The sequence below is a fragment of the Primulina huaijiensis genome, chromosome 4, assembly GCF_012295235.1.
Source record: "Primulina huaijiensis isolate GDHJ02 chromosome 4, ASM1229523v2, whole genome shotgun sequence".
NCBI classification, from domain to species: domain Eukaryota; kingdom Viridiplantae; phylum Streptophyta; class Magnoliopsida; order Lamiales; family Gesneriaceae; genus Primulina; species Primulina huaijiensis.
This window is the reverse complement of record NC_133309.1, coordinates 23,562,121-23,579,759: the sequence shown is the minus strand read 5'-3', so window position 1 is coordinate 23,579,759 and position 17,639 is coordinate 23,562,121. Positions and strand designations below refer to the sequence as shown.

The 17,639-nt window shown below is 35.7% G+C and overlaps 3 protein-coding genes and 1 non-coding gene across 5 annotated transcripts; 2 read left to right on the top strand and 2 right to left on the bottom strand.

Moving 5' to 3' along the window:
* Positions 1-1,087: 1,087 nt before the first annotated feature.
* Positions 1,088-3,703, bottom strand: LOC140975556 (uncharacterized). Its single transcript, XM_073439313.1, has 3 exons — positions 3,064-3,703; positions 2,124-2,283; positions 1,088-1,812 (listed from the first exon to the last, which is right to left on the bottom strand). Exons 1-3 carry the CDS (start codon positions 3,566-3,568, stop codon positions 1,344-1,346), a joined length of 1,134 nt encoding a protein of 377 aa, XP_073295414.1. The 5' UTR covers positions 3,569-3,703; the 3' UTR covers positions 1,088-1,343.
* Positions 3,704-6,329: 2,626 nt separating this feature from the next.
* TRNAL-CAG (transfer RNA leucine (anticodon CAG)) lies at positions 6,330-6,409 on the bottom strand. Its single transcript has one exon. It is a non-coding gene; the product is annotated as a tRNA-Leu (tRNA).
* A 108-nt stretch (positions 6,410-6,517) lies between these two features.
* On the top strand, positions 6,518-10,676 carry LOC140975555 (pentatricopeptide repeat-containing protein At1g74600, chloroplastic). Of its 2 annotated transcripts, none has more exons than XM_073439311.1 (2): positions 6,518-9,470; positions 9,978-10,676. In XM_073439311.1, the coding sequence occupies exon 1, from the start codon at positions 6,523-6,525 to the stop codon at positions 9,199-9,201; it is 2,679 nt and encodes an 892-aa protein (XP_073295412.1). In that variant the 5' UTR covers positions 6,518-6,522; the 3' UTR covers positions 9,202-9,470; positions 9,978-10,676. The 2 variants fall into 2 exon arrangements, with proteins under 2 accessions (XP_073295412.1, XP_073295413.1); XM_073439312.1 differs by having other exon boundaries at positions 9,654-10,676.
* Positions 10,677-10,999: 323 nt separating this feature from the next.
* Positions 11,000-12,713, top strand: LOC140974785 (protein PHYTOCHROME KINASE SUBSTRATE 1-like). The gene has a single exon (XM_073438272.1). It carries the CDS (start codon positions 11,198-11,200, stop codon positions 12,563-12,565), a length of 1,368 nt encoding a protein of 455 aa, XP_073294373.1. The 5' UTR covers positions 11,000-11,197; the 3' UTR covers positions 12,566-12,713.
* The last annotated feature ends 4,926 nt before the right edge of the window (positions 12,714-17,639 follow it).

Genomic DNA, 17,639 nt, shown 5'->3' with positions numbered 1-17,639 from the left:
AAAGATAATTATTATTTTGTTTTAATATAAGAAATAATAATTAAATATTACTATTTTAAAATATGAAAATTAAATTAGAGGTGGTGGCCATGATTATTAATCTGAAATGGTCAGTGGTGTCTGCTGTGAGATTCTCCACATTTAAATACTCTATATCAAAATTCTCCAACATTTTTTAATTNAGGTGGTGGCCATGATTATTAATCTGAAATAGTCAGTGTTGTCTGCTGTGAGGTTCTCCACATTTAAATACTCTATATCAAAATTCTCCGACATTTTTTATTATTTAAAAAGGCTTGGTCTTAATATTTTTAAATGTTTTTCAATTTAGAAGTTTTGAAAAAATATTTTTTTTAAAAAAAATGGGTGGGACTTTTGTTTTTTGAGCATTATTTCTTTTAAAAAAATCGAAAATATGCTTAGATAATGCCTGTTAATAATATATATAAATCTATAATTTAAATTTTAAATTACATTTTACCTCAAAGCATGTCTATATTTTAGAAGTCTCCCAACTCCAATCCAATGAATGAATCATAAGATCTATTACATTCTAGCTCCAAGTTCATGTTCTACCCGAATTCAAATGTGGTCGAATTAAAAGATTAATGTATATATAGTACGAGTCAAAAAAATTATCGAATTCGAGTCGAATAAGATAAACATGTATATGTAAAAAGCTTAATGTTTTGTAGACATTATGTCTTAGTCAATAAATAGAGCAATAAAATTGTGCAAATAAATACAAGTTGTGCAAATAAATACAAGTTGCTGCACTAACTAAAATTGGAAAAAATGCAAGATACGAGTCATGCACATTGACTTGCGCCTTGAGCCAAGGCCCGTGGTGCATGTGCGCATCAGTGTCCTTCGAGCCCTTGATAACTATGGTTACCAGCATATAGATATACAGCTGATTTCATGTAAGAAACAAGACCAGAGCAGAATAAAATTCGACAAGATAGATAAATACATCGGCTGAGAAGAGGATTGAAACGAGACCTTGTAAAGTACAAAACCAAGAACAAAATAAGTCCTGTCTTGTAGGGAAAGGGTATTATTCCTCAGATGGAAGTACTGAAAACTGTAGAAAACAAAATTTCAGATATAACCACAAACCAGGATGCTGGTAATGTATCCTAGACCATATTCACCAGAACATACGGTCAGAATACAAGACACATTTTCGGGTTTCTGTTGAAATTTATTGCCAAACCCGAATTTGTTCAAAATGATTATCATCAACAAAATTTTTGGATAATAAAATATAAGAAGGAAGGGTTATTGAGTATGAATATGTAATATAGCATTCTATGCTCTCTGCCACTCGGTATGAATAGCTCTTAAGCTTTAGATTCATAGGTCTCGATTAAAAACTTGTAAAGCTCTTCTGCGACAACTGTAGGATACTCTTCTTGAGGAAGGAGAGCACCAGACACTTCCACAAATTTGCTTACTCCTTTTGATCCTCTAAGAGCTTCCATTTCGGCTTTTGACCTCTTTGGTGCGCGTGATGTGGACATAACTAGCACAGGCACCCTTCCTTCTAGCCCTGCAAATAGTTCGACGAACTGCTCCCTGGAATTTACTGGATCAAGCAACCCAGTCAAGAAAGCAGCAGGCACATACCGAGCACCTTTCCGTTTCGTTAGCTCATATCTGCTCTCAATAATATTAGGTGTCACATTTTCAGGATCTGCATATACATGGGACTGGTACTGAGATTTGATTGCCTTCTCATTACTCACAAGCACATTGTACATCATCCAACCCACAGCAGAAGCCCTTAAGGTCCCTCTAAGAAGCCCATACCTGAAAATTCGCAAGATAGAGGGGAAGACAAGGTTGATTAAATACAATAAAAGATGTGAAGTATCAACCAACAGATAAATGCATCTTACAATTTTTTTTACAAAATGACTCAATTAAAGATCTCGTAAAAACTTGAACTCTCATAGGAAACAGTTTGAATATCTCGTCGACCGATGAAAAACCGGATGCATAACCATAAAGAAAAAGAAGATGAGTGGAAGAAAGAAGATGAGTGGCATGACCATGCTTCAAAAAAAGAAATCTCATCATAACTTCGATAATTTGCTAAGAATGTTAAGGTTAACGCCTACCTAGTCTCCATACTTGAATCTTTACCAAATACAATAGGAAGGGGGCCAGCCCAGGTGGGAGCAACAGCAGCAATGGCCTTTGGCTTTAACTTACCATTTCTTGTTGCACGCACTACTATAGTCGCAGCATGCCCTCCTCCAAAGACCACATAATCATTAACTGAGAGATGCAATAGCATATTAAAAAGGTAAGAATTTATATAATGCAGTTTACGACAGTAACCAGGCATAACAACACATTACTTCTGCATTGTTAACTGTGTAAATAATTATGTATACAATCAATATCGAGGATAACTAAAATCAATAGTGTGCCAATGAACACAAATTGTACATGTTGAATGAACCAAATAAGATAAAAGGAATCTCAAGACAATTTAAAGATGGAGAAATGGATTGGATAACAAGTTCAGTCACGTGTCCTAAAGTTTCATAGAAAAATGATACTCTCTCGATGTTTTGGCCTGCTAAAAACCAAAATGAAAAGAAAAATTGGTTCCTACGTCAGCTTAATACACAACAAGAACCAACAGGCAGCAAAGACAACCACAAACAAAGCCCAAAGGAGCTGCAAATGAATAAGAGCCCAACACGTGCCTAACGGAGCCAAAAAGCCGAGCCCCCCAACTCCTTGGTCAGAAAATTACTGAAGGACAACAAATACATAATGTTTCCCTTCTAAAGTTTGCATAAGTTACACATCAGATGAAACCTATGTTCATGGCAGTGGGCTAACCGCTATCTCAGAGTGCTTAAACAAATATTCTTTAGTGGTCATGAACAAAGACATACCAAGTTACCAACCTGATTATCTTAATTGATCTACATAACATACATCCATGATAAATAACTTGTAAATAAAACAGGAACTCGACTTCTTGAGCACACAAAACCAACAAATGTAAACAAAAAATCCGCTTCAAGATACGATTTTTCAGACCTGCCACAGAGCTGGCAATGGGGCAATCAGGGGAAGTTATAAAATCCACTAGAAATCTCTCCATGACGTCAGCATTGTAGTCGAGTTTTGGCCGATCGGAGTACCCGAGACCAGGCCAGTCCACAATGGTCGCACTCAAATCAATTTCACCATTCTTCCTCACAATTTCTTCAGCAACAACTCTCCACTCCTCCACGGTGCTGACGTCAGATATCGTGGGAACCATCAGAATGTTCTTGCAAGGCCCATTATTGCCCTCCTTCTCGAACTTCTCGAAGTGGATATTCACTGAATTTCCCTGATACTTCCACTTCCAGCTGCTGGCGCTGCAATTCAAGGGCGCTGCAGGCATGGAGGGGGCATAGTTGCCGAACGAAGTTGAGGCTCTGATGGTAAAGCTGATGGCTTTGGAAGTGCAAATGGCTGGAGAAGAAAAGGGCTGGTGGGTTTTGAAGAGACGAGTGGCACATAATGATGGAATATGAATAACTGCAGATTGCGCCATTAATCGAAGAACGGTTGATCAATTAGAATTGTGAAATCGAGGGTCTCACAAATTAGGATTCAAGAAATGATTTTGCAAGGATAGGGACTTAGTTGGAGCTAAACTCGAAATGCAATTGACTAACATCTGGTCAGAGAATTTTTTCTCAATTTGATATTTGTGATTTTACAATAGTATAGTCCAAATTATTCAAGTCAACAATCGGTATCACGAATTTTTATCTGTGAGACGGGTCAACCCTACTGATATTCACAATAAAAAGTAATACTCTTATCATAAAAAGTAATATTTTTTCATGGATTACCCAAATAAGAGATTCGTCTCACAAAATACGACCCGTACGACTGTCTCACACAAGTTTTTACCATCATATAAACCATAATTTACTTTTTATTTCGTCTTATATATATTACAACTTTTTATTTATCTATGTTTTTTAAAACAATTTCTCAATAAAAAAAATTTATATGTGTAAGATCTTGAATCTCTGGAGCTTGCAAGCCATCCGGTCCCAAATCTTCAGTAGGTTCAATGATAGAATTGATAGTTTGGGTAGAATCCGAGATGATGCACTTATGTATAAGACCAAGACGCAAACAAAACTCCATACCATATCGACGAGTCCGGATGTCTTATGACACAAGCTGATGCACCCCAGGCTCGGCCTTCAGAATCTCGAACCACAACCCCAACACTAAACTTGCTTTTGTGCAAATCATACCACACGCGTCCGCGTCCACGTCCACGTCCAAACTGAATTGATTCAGTAAAGGTGGCTGCCAACCGTGATCCATATGTCTCTGTCTGTTGCTTCTGATTGAACAAGCTTCACAAGATTTCTGAAATGTATCCAACAATGCCACTGCCCAATCTATTTTCAACTCCGCATGACATCCTTTCTTTTCATGTTTTCTCTTGCATGTTTCAGTCCAGAAAGCCCAACACATGACAGCAAACACTTGAAAAATCCTCAACTTTGAATGATTTAGACAAAACTAAAGCAATATCAAGGAACATTTCATCGCGAAGTCTTTCCAGATTAAGCCAAAATGGTGGTGTTGTGATTACAGTAGCGAAATCGAGTACTTAACCGAGAATATTCAGCATAGAAATCATCACATCCCATCCTTAAAACATAGAGACAGCCGAGATCATGTCCAATGGATTCCATAACCAAAAATTATAATGCATCTTCTCAAGTCAATCGACTCATTCAAATACTCGGTCTCTGCCACTCGGCACGACGGACAGTACAACTGCGAGGGTGCTTCGAGTCATGAGAATTCAGGAAATTAATATCTCTTTAGGCTCATATTAGAGTTTAAAAAAAATTATTTTCTGCATTTAGAAGTGAATAAGGAAGCACGACGACTAGGGTAAATGCATATGTGAATCCAGAAATTTAACGTGCCGAAGTTGTTGTGATTGCTTGTGTAAAACTAAGAGTCTCGGACAAGGTGTTTCAGAAGGAGTGTAATAAACACCAAGTGATCAGGATTTGAAGTGCTTACATCTTATCCATTGGCCACCAAACTTTTATCTTGTAGCCAACCAATTCCTTGCCAAAACATTTATTTGCAGGATTTACCTTACAGGCCTAAAGATATAAACATAACCAGTCTTTTCCACGGGTATGGAATTCCAGGAAAAAGACAAGGCATCCGAGAACTTGTATAGAGAAGGATTTCCCACTGCGCAGAAGTTCTTCCATACCAACTTAGCTGTCCGACGCTGCTATTGGCATAACAACCGGTAGACCTTAGGTTGGCCCAACCCAGTCCTCTCGTACTAGGGTTGGCTCCTCGCAGTTCTCCCTTTAACACCAACGGTAGATAGGAACCGAACTATCTCACGACGTTCTAAACCCAACTCACGTATCACTTAAATCGGCGAACAACCGAACCCTTGGGACTGATTCGGGTGAAAATCTTCTACAATATTTCCAGCAGACAATGCAGCATTGTCCGTTACACCAATAATGGATTCCACATATATCAAAGTTCAACTGAATTCACAAAATAAAATTTCTACACATGATAATACCTCACCATGTGATAGTAGTTGCCTTGTTATACACCAAAATGGTAAACAATTGTAGAGGCATGTAAAAACTGTTTAGGATGACAAACTAAGAAACTATTTCAACTACTTCTTTTATCATCAATAATTTTAGAAGAACGCTCGATAATTTAGCGATATGTAAGTCTTTCGTGTGACGGTTTCAAGGATTGACTTATTCCATGTTTACAGTGAAAATTAATATTTTGGACAGACAAATAATAATTTTCATGAGTTTGGATCAGGTAGAAGATCCGTCAAACAAAATAAATTCGTGAGTTTGACAAAAAATTTAATAAAGCAAGACCTCTTCCTCAGGTGATAATGATTTCTTTTTATTGTAATATTTTCTTGTCTGAAAACTTACAGTTTGTTATATCTGGTTGAATATATATGATTTGCTATCGTCAAATTTTATATATAAAATAAAGTAGTTTAATTATCCTCTATAAATATAAAATGAAAAATAAATTCATCCTAGGCTAAATAAATTTTTCATTCGCTATAATAAACAATCAAATGGATTAATTTAGTATTTGTCCATTTCTATATAATAAAATTTTAAATCTAAAAAAATTATGTATAATATAATATTACTAAGATACACGAAACAAATTAATTTAATTTTTATTTACTACTATAATTTTTTTTTTTCAAAAAGTGAAAATTAAAATTATTCGAAATTTTTTTAAGAAAAGTGAAATGTCAAGAGTGGGATTTGAACCCACGCCCTTTCGGACCAGTACCTGAAACTGGCGCCTTAGACCGCTCGGCCATCTTGACTTACTAGCAATTTTGCCTTATAGGTTTTATATATTAATTAGCTGTTCCTATTTTTCAAGAAATTACTTTTCAAATTTCCGCGGTTCAGCCATTGATGTCTTTGTGAAATCCAGATGAATGGCATCAAAATTCATTCACCGAGCTACAAAAGTTCGTTAAAGTTGGCCCGTAAGCTCTTTTCCTCCATTGCCTCACTTGATAATCGTTTGATCGAAGCAACCACCAATTACATTAAGGCCGACCCAGTTGACTTGCTCGCGAATCCCACCAATTTCAGGCGTTTAACACTCACAGAATCCAAAACAACACATGCCCTTTTCCTAAAAACATGCGTACTGTACTCCAATATCTATGTAGCCAACAATTTGATCGATTCTTATTCAGAATGTGGTCGAGTGGATTATGCTTTGGATCTGTTTGAAGAATTAAGTGAACCAAATGTAGTAACGTGGAATTTGGTGATTTCAGGGTTTAATAAGAATTCATGTTATGATGATTCTTGGAGGGCTTTTTGTCAAATGCATATTTTAGGAGTAGAATTTGATGAGTTTACTTATAGCAGTATTTTTGCTGCCTGCGGGGCATTAGAGACTGTGGTCTGTGGAGAGCAGGTTTATGCTCGTGTTATTAAAAATGGTTTCTTTTTCAATGATTATGTGAGGACCGGAGCCATAGATTTGTTTACGAGGAGATGCAGAGTTAAGGATGCTCTGAGAGTGCTTTATGATGTTGACAGTGAGAATGTGGTTTGTTGGAATGCTGTGGTATCAGGAGCTGTAAAGAATGAGGATAATAGGTTAGCATTGGAAATTTTCAGGCAAATATGTTGGCATGCCTCTATAACCCCGAATTCTTTTACATTTGCTAGTGTTTTGACTGGCAGTGCTACCATCAAGGAGCTTGACTTTGGAAAAAGCATTCATGGACTAACAATCAAATGCGGCACAGGCGCAGATGTTTTTGTGGGGACTGCTATTGTGGATTTGTATGCAAAATGTGGAGCTATTTGTGATGCTGTCAAGCAATTTAATCTCATGCCATTGCGGAATGTCATCTCTTGGACAGCAATCATCTCTGGCTTTGTCGAGAATGGTGATTCAGCTTCTGCTGTTTGGGTCCTCGATGAAATGCGTAAAAAGGGAGAGGATATAAATAGTTACACCATCTCAAGTGTTCTTTCTGCTTGTGCATATCCACATATGTTTAAGGAAGCAAAACAGATCCATTGCTGGATTTTAAAAATTGGCTTCTACTCAAATTCAGTGGTGAAAGCATCTTTAATTTCCATGTACTCAAAACTTGGAGCCATTGATTTATCTGAAATAGCATTTGCAGATACTAACAATCTGAAGATGGTGGGTATTTGGGCTAACATGATTTCAGCTTTAGTTCGTAACCAAAGTTATGATAAAGCGATCATTTTTTTTCAAAGAATGGTCAAAGAGGGTGTTATGCCTGATAAATTCAGTGCATCCAGTATCTTAAGCATAATAGATGATCTATCTTTAGGGAGACAGCTACATGGGTATATTCACAAAACTGGTCTGCAGTTTGATTTGTCTGTTGGCAGTTCTATTCTCACAATGTATTCAAAATGTGGTAACTTAGAGGAGTCCCTTAAAGCTTTTGAGCAGCTTGAGAGGAGAGACATTGTTTCATGGACCTCTATGATTGCTGGTTTAGCAGACCATGGGTCTGCAGATAATGCTGTTACATTGTTTAGAGAGATGCGATTTGAGGAATACATTCCCGATGTGACGATTTTAAATGCAGTTCTGACAGCATGTTCTGATCTTCGTTCGATGAAGCTTGGTAAAGAAATTCATGGATTCTCACTTAGACGTGGATTTCAGGATCACTTTATTCTTGGTGGGGCATTAGTGAACATGTACTCCAAATGTGGTGATATGAATGCGGCAAGGATTGTTTTTCATAGGATGCCCTTCAAAGATCAGGTTTCGTGGTCCTCCTTAATTTCAGGATTCGCCCAAAGAGGGCACATTGAGGAAGCTTTTCAGCTTTTTCGAGACATGCTTCTATCCGAATTAAGCATTGATACCTTCACGTTTTCATCTATTCTTTGGGTCCTCACAAATTTGAACAGACCAGCCATCGGTACTCAGGTGCATGTGCATGCTATAAAAACGGGATTAGAATCAGAAGCGGCCGTTGGAAGTGCACTTGTCTTGATGTATTCAAAATGCGGAAGCATATGTGACTCTATCACAGTGTTTCAACAGATAAAAAATCCTGATTTGTTCAGCTTTACAACAATGATTGCAAGCTATGCGCAGCATGGAAAAGGATCGGAGGCCTTAAAAATCTATGAACTAATGAAAAGATCAGGAATCGAGCCCGATGATGTTACTTTCGTTGGCATTCTGTCTGCCTGTAGTCAATCTGGTTTGGTTGAGGAGGCATATTTTCATCTAAATTCGATGATCAAAGACTATGGATTGGAGCCTGGTAATAAACATTACACTTGTATGGTAGATCTTCTGGGTCGTGCAGGAAGATTAGCAGAGGCAGAGAGGTTTATCGTGAATATGCCTATAGAACCCGATTCTTCGGTGTGGGAAACTCTACTTGCTGCTTGCAGAGTTCATGGTAATCATGATCTTAGTAAGCTAGCTTCTCGGAAGATCATGGAATTGCAACAATCTGATGCTGGAGCTTACATTTCTATGGCAAATATCTTAGCTGATGTAGGCCGCTGGGAACATGTTTTGAAAATCAGAGGTTCAATGAAAGAAACTGGAATGAAGAAGGAACCTGGGTGGAGTTACGTATGAAGTATAATCTGGTAAATTTTGACATTCTTTAATGAATGATTCTCTGTTGAACCAAGATCATCTCCAGCTACTACAATCCTTGGATTTGTGCAATTTTGATCTTCGTCAAGTATAACGTTGAGTGGCATGGATTACTGTTGGACAAATCCAGTGGTGACTCCTTGTCCACCGTAGAACACCCTCATGGAACCAAGACACGAACAATGGTTCTATCTCTACCTACTAGTTCTGGAGGAATCAATACTCTGTCTGGATAAAAGCTCCAGCAGGTATGTTCGAATGACTCTTATTTCTGACATTTTAATGGTTTTCATATTCTTCTACCAATACCGTGCTTTGTTGATAAATATACACAGCTTCGTGTGGCCTTCTTTTGCGTTGTTTTGTTTGTCACTTGACACTTTCTCAACTTGTTTGAGCTTATAATTAAATCTCACTCGATGAATTTGAAGCTCTAGTACTAAAAAAACTACAAGAGGCTTCACTCTAGCAGCTAAGTTTGGCTGATGAAATACATGCTCTGTTCTTTGTATGGTTTATGCCTAGCTCGGAAAAAAAAAACATTTTTTGGGTGTTCTGTTTCTTGGGGATATCTCTGTCTCGTTGCAAGAGGAAGTTATGGATGAAATTTCTCAAGGGAGATTCTGCACGTTTGAACCTTGTTTCATTCTGCAACTCATGCATTTGTGGCATTTCCCACCTGGAGCACGCCTATTAAAGGAGGCATTTTTCAAAAAGTGGAAGGTTAATTTATTTGCTGTTGTTATTTCTTGAAGATCGCACGAGTGACATACTAGTATGAGATCAACTATACTATGAAGTGGTTGGATGAACACGGACTTGCAGAAGCCTACGTGTTAGAGAAAAAAAGGAAGGAGCTGGAGAGCATCTGGGATATATCAACTAGGATTGCATTTGATTGGTTATGGACACAACCCTTTTGACCGATTTTAGACTCATTCCTGGCGAGACTGATATAATGCAAGACAAACCATCTCACAACCCGTTTGACTTATTTTAGACTCATTCCGAGCAGGACTGATTTAACACAAGATAGGTTTGAACTCGACCAATTATCATCAGTATATAGTATTAGGTTGCTAAAAAAATTCAATTATACGGCCTCGTAGATGAATTCTACACAAAATTCTCCAGACATAAATTCATAGCCCGCACCGAAATTATGTTGTATAACAGCTGATATTCAATGAATGACAGTGGGATTAAAGTCGGACCACTGGTAAATAGCTTAGCTTCATCCCAGGAATGTACTGTTATTTTGATCTTCCACATTTTAGTCATTCTCAGACAGGCAACAGCGGTTGAACATAATTGTCGCATTGAATTCCTATGAATTTGATTCTTGTACCTTGTGAACCAAAAAGTTGGCTAGTTGGTTGAGAGCTATGGCTGAGTAAAAACTTGATTTATTGGCATTAAAGATTTTTGTGGGTAATAATTTAGTTTACTATAGATTACTCTCTCTTTTCGAGATTTTTGGTCATCTATGTTGTCAAATTTCAGTTTAGTATGTTATCTTTGTTTTTTTATGGCTGTTTTATTCATTATTTCAACGTGACGCTAACGTGACATCAATACGACGCTAACGTGGGTAGTGACACATCAACACTTCAGATAAAAAATATTAAAATTGCCAAAAATCGGAAGGTGTGTGATTAAGACTGAAATTTAATAACATAGATTACCAAAATCGCAAAGAAGACGGATACACAAACCAAAAATAGAATTCCCGGCTTTATATATATATATTTTTATATTATTTAAATAAAAAAAATCAGGGATCTACTTTCTTGCTTATATATTCTCCTAGGAGAACATGCCTACATAAAACCAAGGCAAAACAAAGCCTATCCAAGATCAAGAATATGTCGTATGAGTTGTTGATTTCCTCCACTTGATAAAATTTGTACACTTGCACAAAACTTCCCAACATCCTCCCATCTTCCAAACAGACATCAAACCTTTAAAAAAAAAGATGGAGAATGCCGACGATAACACGAGCCTTCGTGTCGCTTCTTTCGCCTATTACCTAGACATTGCTAAAGATAACTACAAAACCAAGTCAAATTCGAAACCGCCCTTGAATGTTACCGGCTTCTCGAGCTCAAGGGACAGCCAAGACAGCCTCGCGAATCTACGACTCGATTCATTTTCTTATCGTAACACTAGCGAGAACTTCGTGTTTAAAGTTCCGGGGCCGGTTCAAGATCCCACAGCTTCGTTCAGCTTCTGCCAAGAAATCCCAAAAGATGGAGAGATCAGCGTGTTTGGTGCTGACAGGTACTTTAACATGAAGCTAGAGCATCAAGCCGGAGTACCGGAACATGATTTTAAGAACAAAGTGATGACAGATATCCCCTTATTAGGACCAAATGCCAGGCTAAGAACCCCAAGTTTGTGCTCTGAGGAAAGCAGGTGGAATAGCCAAGGTGCATTATTTCCAAGCGTCTCAAGAATCGGAACTCAAACAAAACAGAAAAAGACCTTCGGACGACGAATTTTCGCTGGATTCGGCTGTCCAGGGCCTTGCTTCCATAGGAAAGATGTTTCCATTAACGAAATGGTTGCAGATGGAACAGCATACTATGGCTCAAAGCCGGCCCGAACCGGATCAGAACGAGTCGATACTCTCACGTTTATACCACCACCAAATCTTGTGACAGAAGATACTTCATCAGTCAAGAAACAGCTCCAAATCCTGGTAGAACCGAGAAACTCGATCGAAGTGTTCGGATCAAGATCAGCAGTATCGTTAAAGGGAGATGTAGCCACAAATATGGAGAGGAAACTTTCCATGTTAACCTGGGATGCAATCCCAAAAGGGGGCCAACAATATCACCGAACTTCTACCATTGGACACAGCACATCTCTTGATGATATGGCTAGTGATGCAAGTTCAGACCTATTCGAAATCGAAAATATGTCAGGATCCATGTATCTACCCCTAACAGCTGATCAAGCAACGGACGATCAAATGTCTAGTTGCATGAGTCCAATCTCTCACTACGCGCCAAGTGAGGCCAGCATTCAGTGGAGTGTGGTCACCGCAAGTGCAGCGGATTTCTCGTCTGTTCTTTCGTTTAACGACGAAAGAAGTGTCGATGTTGCGGAAGATGTGCTTGGAGTAATTTCCAAGAACATTGCGACTAGTACTGGAAGCTCGAAAGCCAGAGGAGGCGATACCAAAGGGTGGCCGAAAACACGGCATGGAGGCGGCAGCGGGATTTTGAGATGCAAGAACTACAAAGCAGTAGAAGTTGCTGAGGATGCATGCCTGCAGGTACCCAATCAAGATTTTCATTCGGGGAAACGGGAAATTTTTTTCAAGGAATTGCATGTATAACGCTCTAGTTGCATTGCAGGAACAATCAGTCGGGTTTCGTTATCTTTTTTCATGCGCCAAATTCGTTTTTATCCATCTTATTTGCAATGTCTTAAAACGATCCCTCCACTTCTGAATCGCAGACTTCATATATACTAGTTACTCTGCGCACACATCTTTTTTATCATTATCGATTCACTAAAGTGAAATTTGACAAATTATGTGGTCTTTCTTAACGTTGTAATTCACGGACTGCTGCAACTTTTGTACCTACTGTTGAGGTGATACTGATTTATTGGATCTGATGATACATGTAAAAATTGTAAATCCATTGAGTGACACTCTCGAGATGAACATTGTGGGTGGAGAACAATAAATTATTATTTATATAAATCTAGCTAGGAAGTTGTTTTACTTAATGACATGGATTCTTGTCCTTTCATATGTATTATTCTATATTATACCATTATGATATTGTCAAAAATTTGTATGAGACGGTATCACAGATCGTATTTTGTGAGACGAATCTCTTATTTGGGTCATCTATAAAATAGTATTATTTTTTATGCTAAGAATATTACTTTTTATTGTGAATATCACTAGGGTTGACCCGTCTCACATATAAAGATTCGTGATATCGTCTCACAAGAGACCTATTCTATGACATTATCTCACTTAACAAAAGACTTTCCAAACAACAATACTACCCACATTCATCTCACAACAAATTACATAACATTCATTTTGTAAAAAAAAAAAAAAAATAATACATTTTATGTCCACACAATAATTTTACAAATTATGACATTAATTACAAATATTTTCAATATAAATTGTGCATTTGATAGGTTTACTAGTATATAATAGAGCTTTACATATTAATGTTTTGTCATTGAAAGTTGTCAAATTTTTTGCGAAAAATAATCGACATATTATAGTTATATGTATCTTGACATGTATTTATATCAATTTTCATGTAATTATTTTGCATAATGATTAAAATAATTGAATTTACACTAAAAATAAAGGTGAATTTAAATAACTAATAAAACTCTTGTGCCAACGAACCAGGTTTTCGCCACCACGAACTCTTTGTGTCAATGGATTAGTTCGATCTAAAACTTTAAAAACGGGTGTAAATGGAAAGAATGATTGACAAGTAGTTGTTAAACGGAGTTGAAGTTAACAAATTCTGATTATTTCACAACAAAAAATCGATATCAGTCCGATTTTATCGTGTAAAATTTATGTTACAGAATAAATCTAATTGTTTTTCAAAGGTTTCATATATATCTTCGAGTGCACTTAATCCAAATTTCATTCCAGTTAAACAACCAGCAACTAGTCATGTATTCATCCCATGGTAACAACACAAGAAATTTAACGAAATTCTAAATTAGTTAATGGGAGAGACCATATGTATAAAGATTGGCTTTTAAAAAAAAAAAGTTGCGACTTTGGTATTGTATATATAATTGTGTATATATTTATTTATGATTTTTGTTTTATATTTTCAAATTTCAGGTCTAGTTTTCAAGATAGTGTCATGTTGGCACCATATCGATGTCACGTCATGTCAGAAATAATAAAATCTACATTTTTTTCTCTTTTTCATATTAAAGCTGATAAGGTCATTTCTGGATTATAAGAAGCTAAACATCTATTCTCTCGTAATAAAATATAGTTTAAACAAAAAGTAAAATGCGAAACACGCATTTTCTGGAACTTAGGCATCGTTTGACTCATGAGATGAGATGATGCATAATTATTTAAAAGTCTAATCTTTTGTAGAACATAAGTTAAAAATTGGATGAAATAAAAAATATGTAATCAAGTGATGTTTCCTCCTCCACATCAAACAATGTATGATATACTGATATGTGAATGATAAACCAATGTATATAGATGACATAATGATTTATCTATACTAACATATAAAAAACGAGGTCATCATGATAGTAACTACCTTAGAAGACATTATAATATTTAATTCATAATTATTTTTCTTACCCAATATCCCACTAAAAATCTCCTCAAGTCATTCCACATTTTATATAGAAAAAACTTTATAAACAAAACTTTCTTTTTAAATTAAACAAATCTTCTAAATTAAAAACAATTCTATGTTAATAGTTTATTTTTATTTGATCAACTTAAAAGAATAATAACAAACGCAACGCGTGTACATCTTTCACTAATAACTATAATCTTTTGTCAAGCTTGAGTCAAACGTTTGATTAAATAAAAATGTGTAATCAACTGATGTCTCATTTTTTAACGACATTAATTATTTTATTCCGTGAAATATCCGAGTAGTCCATCAATAATTTCTAGGTTTTATTTCTCTAAGCTACACATTTGAGAGTGATAATGATGTTTCAACCCACATTTGGCCCTTTAAAAGGAAACATTCCATTCCGGGACCTCATAATTTCATTAATGATACAACTCAACACCTCTAGGCTTTATCTACTTCAAGATATTCCCCAAAAATTACACTAATTATAATAAATTCCAACACCTATCTATCATTTTCTTCATTAAATTTTCTTCTATAATGAAATTATTATAGCTTTTTAATTTTAAATTCCTTGTTTCTTATCTAAATAGTAATCTCCACAACTCGTTAAAAAAAACTTTTTCTTTAAAAATATCTAGTTGAGTCGATATCCAATATCAGAGGCGGAGCCAGAAATATGTCTCTGTTCGGACTGAAATTTTAAACTCTAGAGCTTTTAATATTTTAAATTGATCTACCCGAGCTAATATCATATTATTCCAAAATTATACAAAATTTACATATACATTTTAAAAAAATTGAGCCACCCGAGTGGAGCCACAAGGGCTTTGCATGTGGCTCCGCCCGCCCCTGTCCGATATGACGCTTAGCGTGCAATGTTTTTTTGCTGATCAACTAGCTCATTATACTCATCTCGACCGACATTGTTCGTAATCATTTTACAAATTTATGGGGTTTATCGGACAAAAAGTTGTTTCGTCGAAATTTAGATATGAAATTACTGGAAAAAAATCATTCAAGAACTAATTATATGAATAGGGATATATATTAGAAGATCAATCCTAAGAGTCCTTGTCAACACACTTAATTGAACGTTATGTCGAAGGCTAAGTTTATGCACCTCATCTGTCGAACGCGTGGTGCACCATTGCCCTTAACTTCCATACATAGAACACACACACACACACATATATATATACACTTATGTGAACACCGATGATATATCACTCTCTTATTGGATGTACAACTTTTTTTATGTTTCATGACATCCAATAGGTGAGTGTCACCTCATCGGTGCTCACATAATTGTGTACGATTGATGTACAACACATCAAAACTGTATAATTCTCTTTTTTTTTACATGAACGATTTCGTTCAACATTATCATGTAATCTTCGTTCTCGAGTTATTATTGAGTCTACTATGAAAGATATCATAATATCATCACATGACAAAATATATTGATATATCACATTACGTTTACCGATTTTGGTCCAAATAGAAATATTTATGGCCCATTCTTTCAAGATTTTTGGGCCAAAATCTCTAACTGGGACACATTGCAATCGATAATGTATTAATCATCCTTGGATTATAGGTTTTTATAAAATTTTCAAATCTTGTATTATTGTTTTGTAATTGCTACATTGATAGTCGAGTGGTGAATTTGTTACAATTAGATCTCGAACACGAGATGTTATCTTAAAATTTGGTATCAGATTCGTTAAAAATCATAATCAATACTAATGAAATTTAGTAGTAGGTTTCTTGTGAGACGGATACGAGTCAACCATGCTCATATTTACACTAAAAAGTAATACGTTTGGCGTAAAAAATAATAATTTTTCATAGGTGACCGAAATAGAATATTCGTATTACAAAATTCATATTTGAGACCGTCTCATATTAGTTTTCTTGAAAATTTAGAGGGTCAAATGAAATTATTTTATTAATTTCTAAACACAATTATTTCAATAATCAATGACTCTTCGAAGTTTGTAATTTAATTTTCCAATACACCAAGATTAAATGGAAAGATTGGAAATTTATTTATTTTTTGATTGTTGATCATAACTACATAATTAGCTAGCCTATATCATGATTAACTAGGGATTATAATTTTTCTCAGATTCCCCCAAACATAGCGAGTTTGGGGATAATTTTTCGGATATGGGTTCAAATTCGGAGATTTTTCGAATAGTAGATATCTTGTGAGACGATTTCACATATCTCTTTCCGTGATACGCGTTAACTTGATCTATATTTAAAATGAAAAATAATAGTTTTAGTATAAATATAATATTTTATCATGAACTGGATCAGGTTAAAGATTTGTTTCATAAAATTGATCTATGAGACGTTCTCAAATACGTTTTTGTGTTTTTCAAATCCTCATAACAAATCAAAGACACATATTGACATGTTATCTTCTTCTCCGAACATGTCCTGACAATGAAAATAATAATAATAATAATACATAAATTTTCGTAAAAATTAACGAATAAAAAAAAATCGAAATCACCAACCATCCAAACTCTTTCACAAACTAACTTGGGGGTAGATGTCGTTTCATTTTTTTTCTTTATTAAACCATTAATTATAAATGTTGGTATTGTTTAAGTTATATTAATATTTATACATGCAATCAGATTCTAATATAACTATTGTTTAAATAAATTTAATGACTTTTTTGTCAACTCAACCCGTATTTTGAAGCGATGATGAATAATATGATGGAGATTTAATCCTCGTGAGGTCGGGGATGACTGGATGTGTATAATAAACATGTCCCGTCTATTGCAATTCCTAGAAGCTAGAATGAGGAATGTGATGAAAATTTAATCATCGAGGGTTGGGGATAGGGATTTGTAACGATCGTGAGCTATCTAAATCTTGGGCTTTCTCTCTTATGGGAATTCTCTCTCACGAGTTTTCTCACGTGCCATTACTCATAGAATATCCTCATCTTTGGAAAATAAGTTTCTTCTGCCTTACTCAGCACTCCGTGATAAATATATAGATTTCTATAGTGTTGGTTCAACAAGATTACATATTTTTAAAATGTGATTATATATA

Bases quoted from the DNA above. Each gene is read 5' to 3' on its own strand.
- LOC140975556 (XM_073439313.1), bottom strand. From the start codon at position 3,568: ATGGCGCAATCTGCAGTTATTCATATTCCATCATTATGTGCCACTCGT. The intron at 2,284-3,063 runs GTCTGAAAAATC...TGCATCTCTCAG, and splicing joins CATTGCCAGCTCTGTGGCAG to TTAATGATTATGTGGTCTTT. The intron at 1,813-2,123 runs GTAGGCGTTAAC...GCGAATTTTCAG, and splicing joins GATTCAAGTATGGAGACTAG to GTATGGGCTTCTTAGAGGGA.
- LOC140975555 (XM_073439311.1), top strand. From the start codon at position 6,523: ATGAATGGCATCAAAATTCATTCACCGAGCTACAAAAGTTCGTTAAAG.
- LOC140974785 (XM_073438272.1), top strand. From the start codon at position 11,198: ATGGAGAATGCCGACGATAACACGAGCCTTCGTGTCGCTTCTTTCGCC.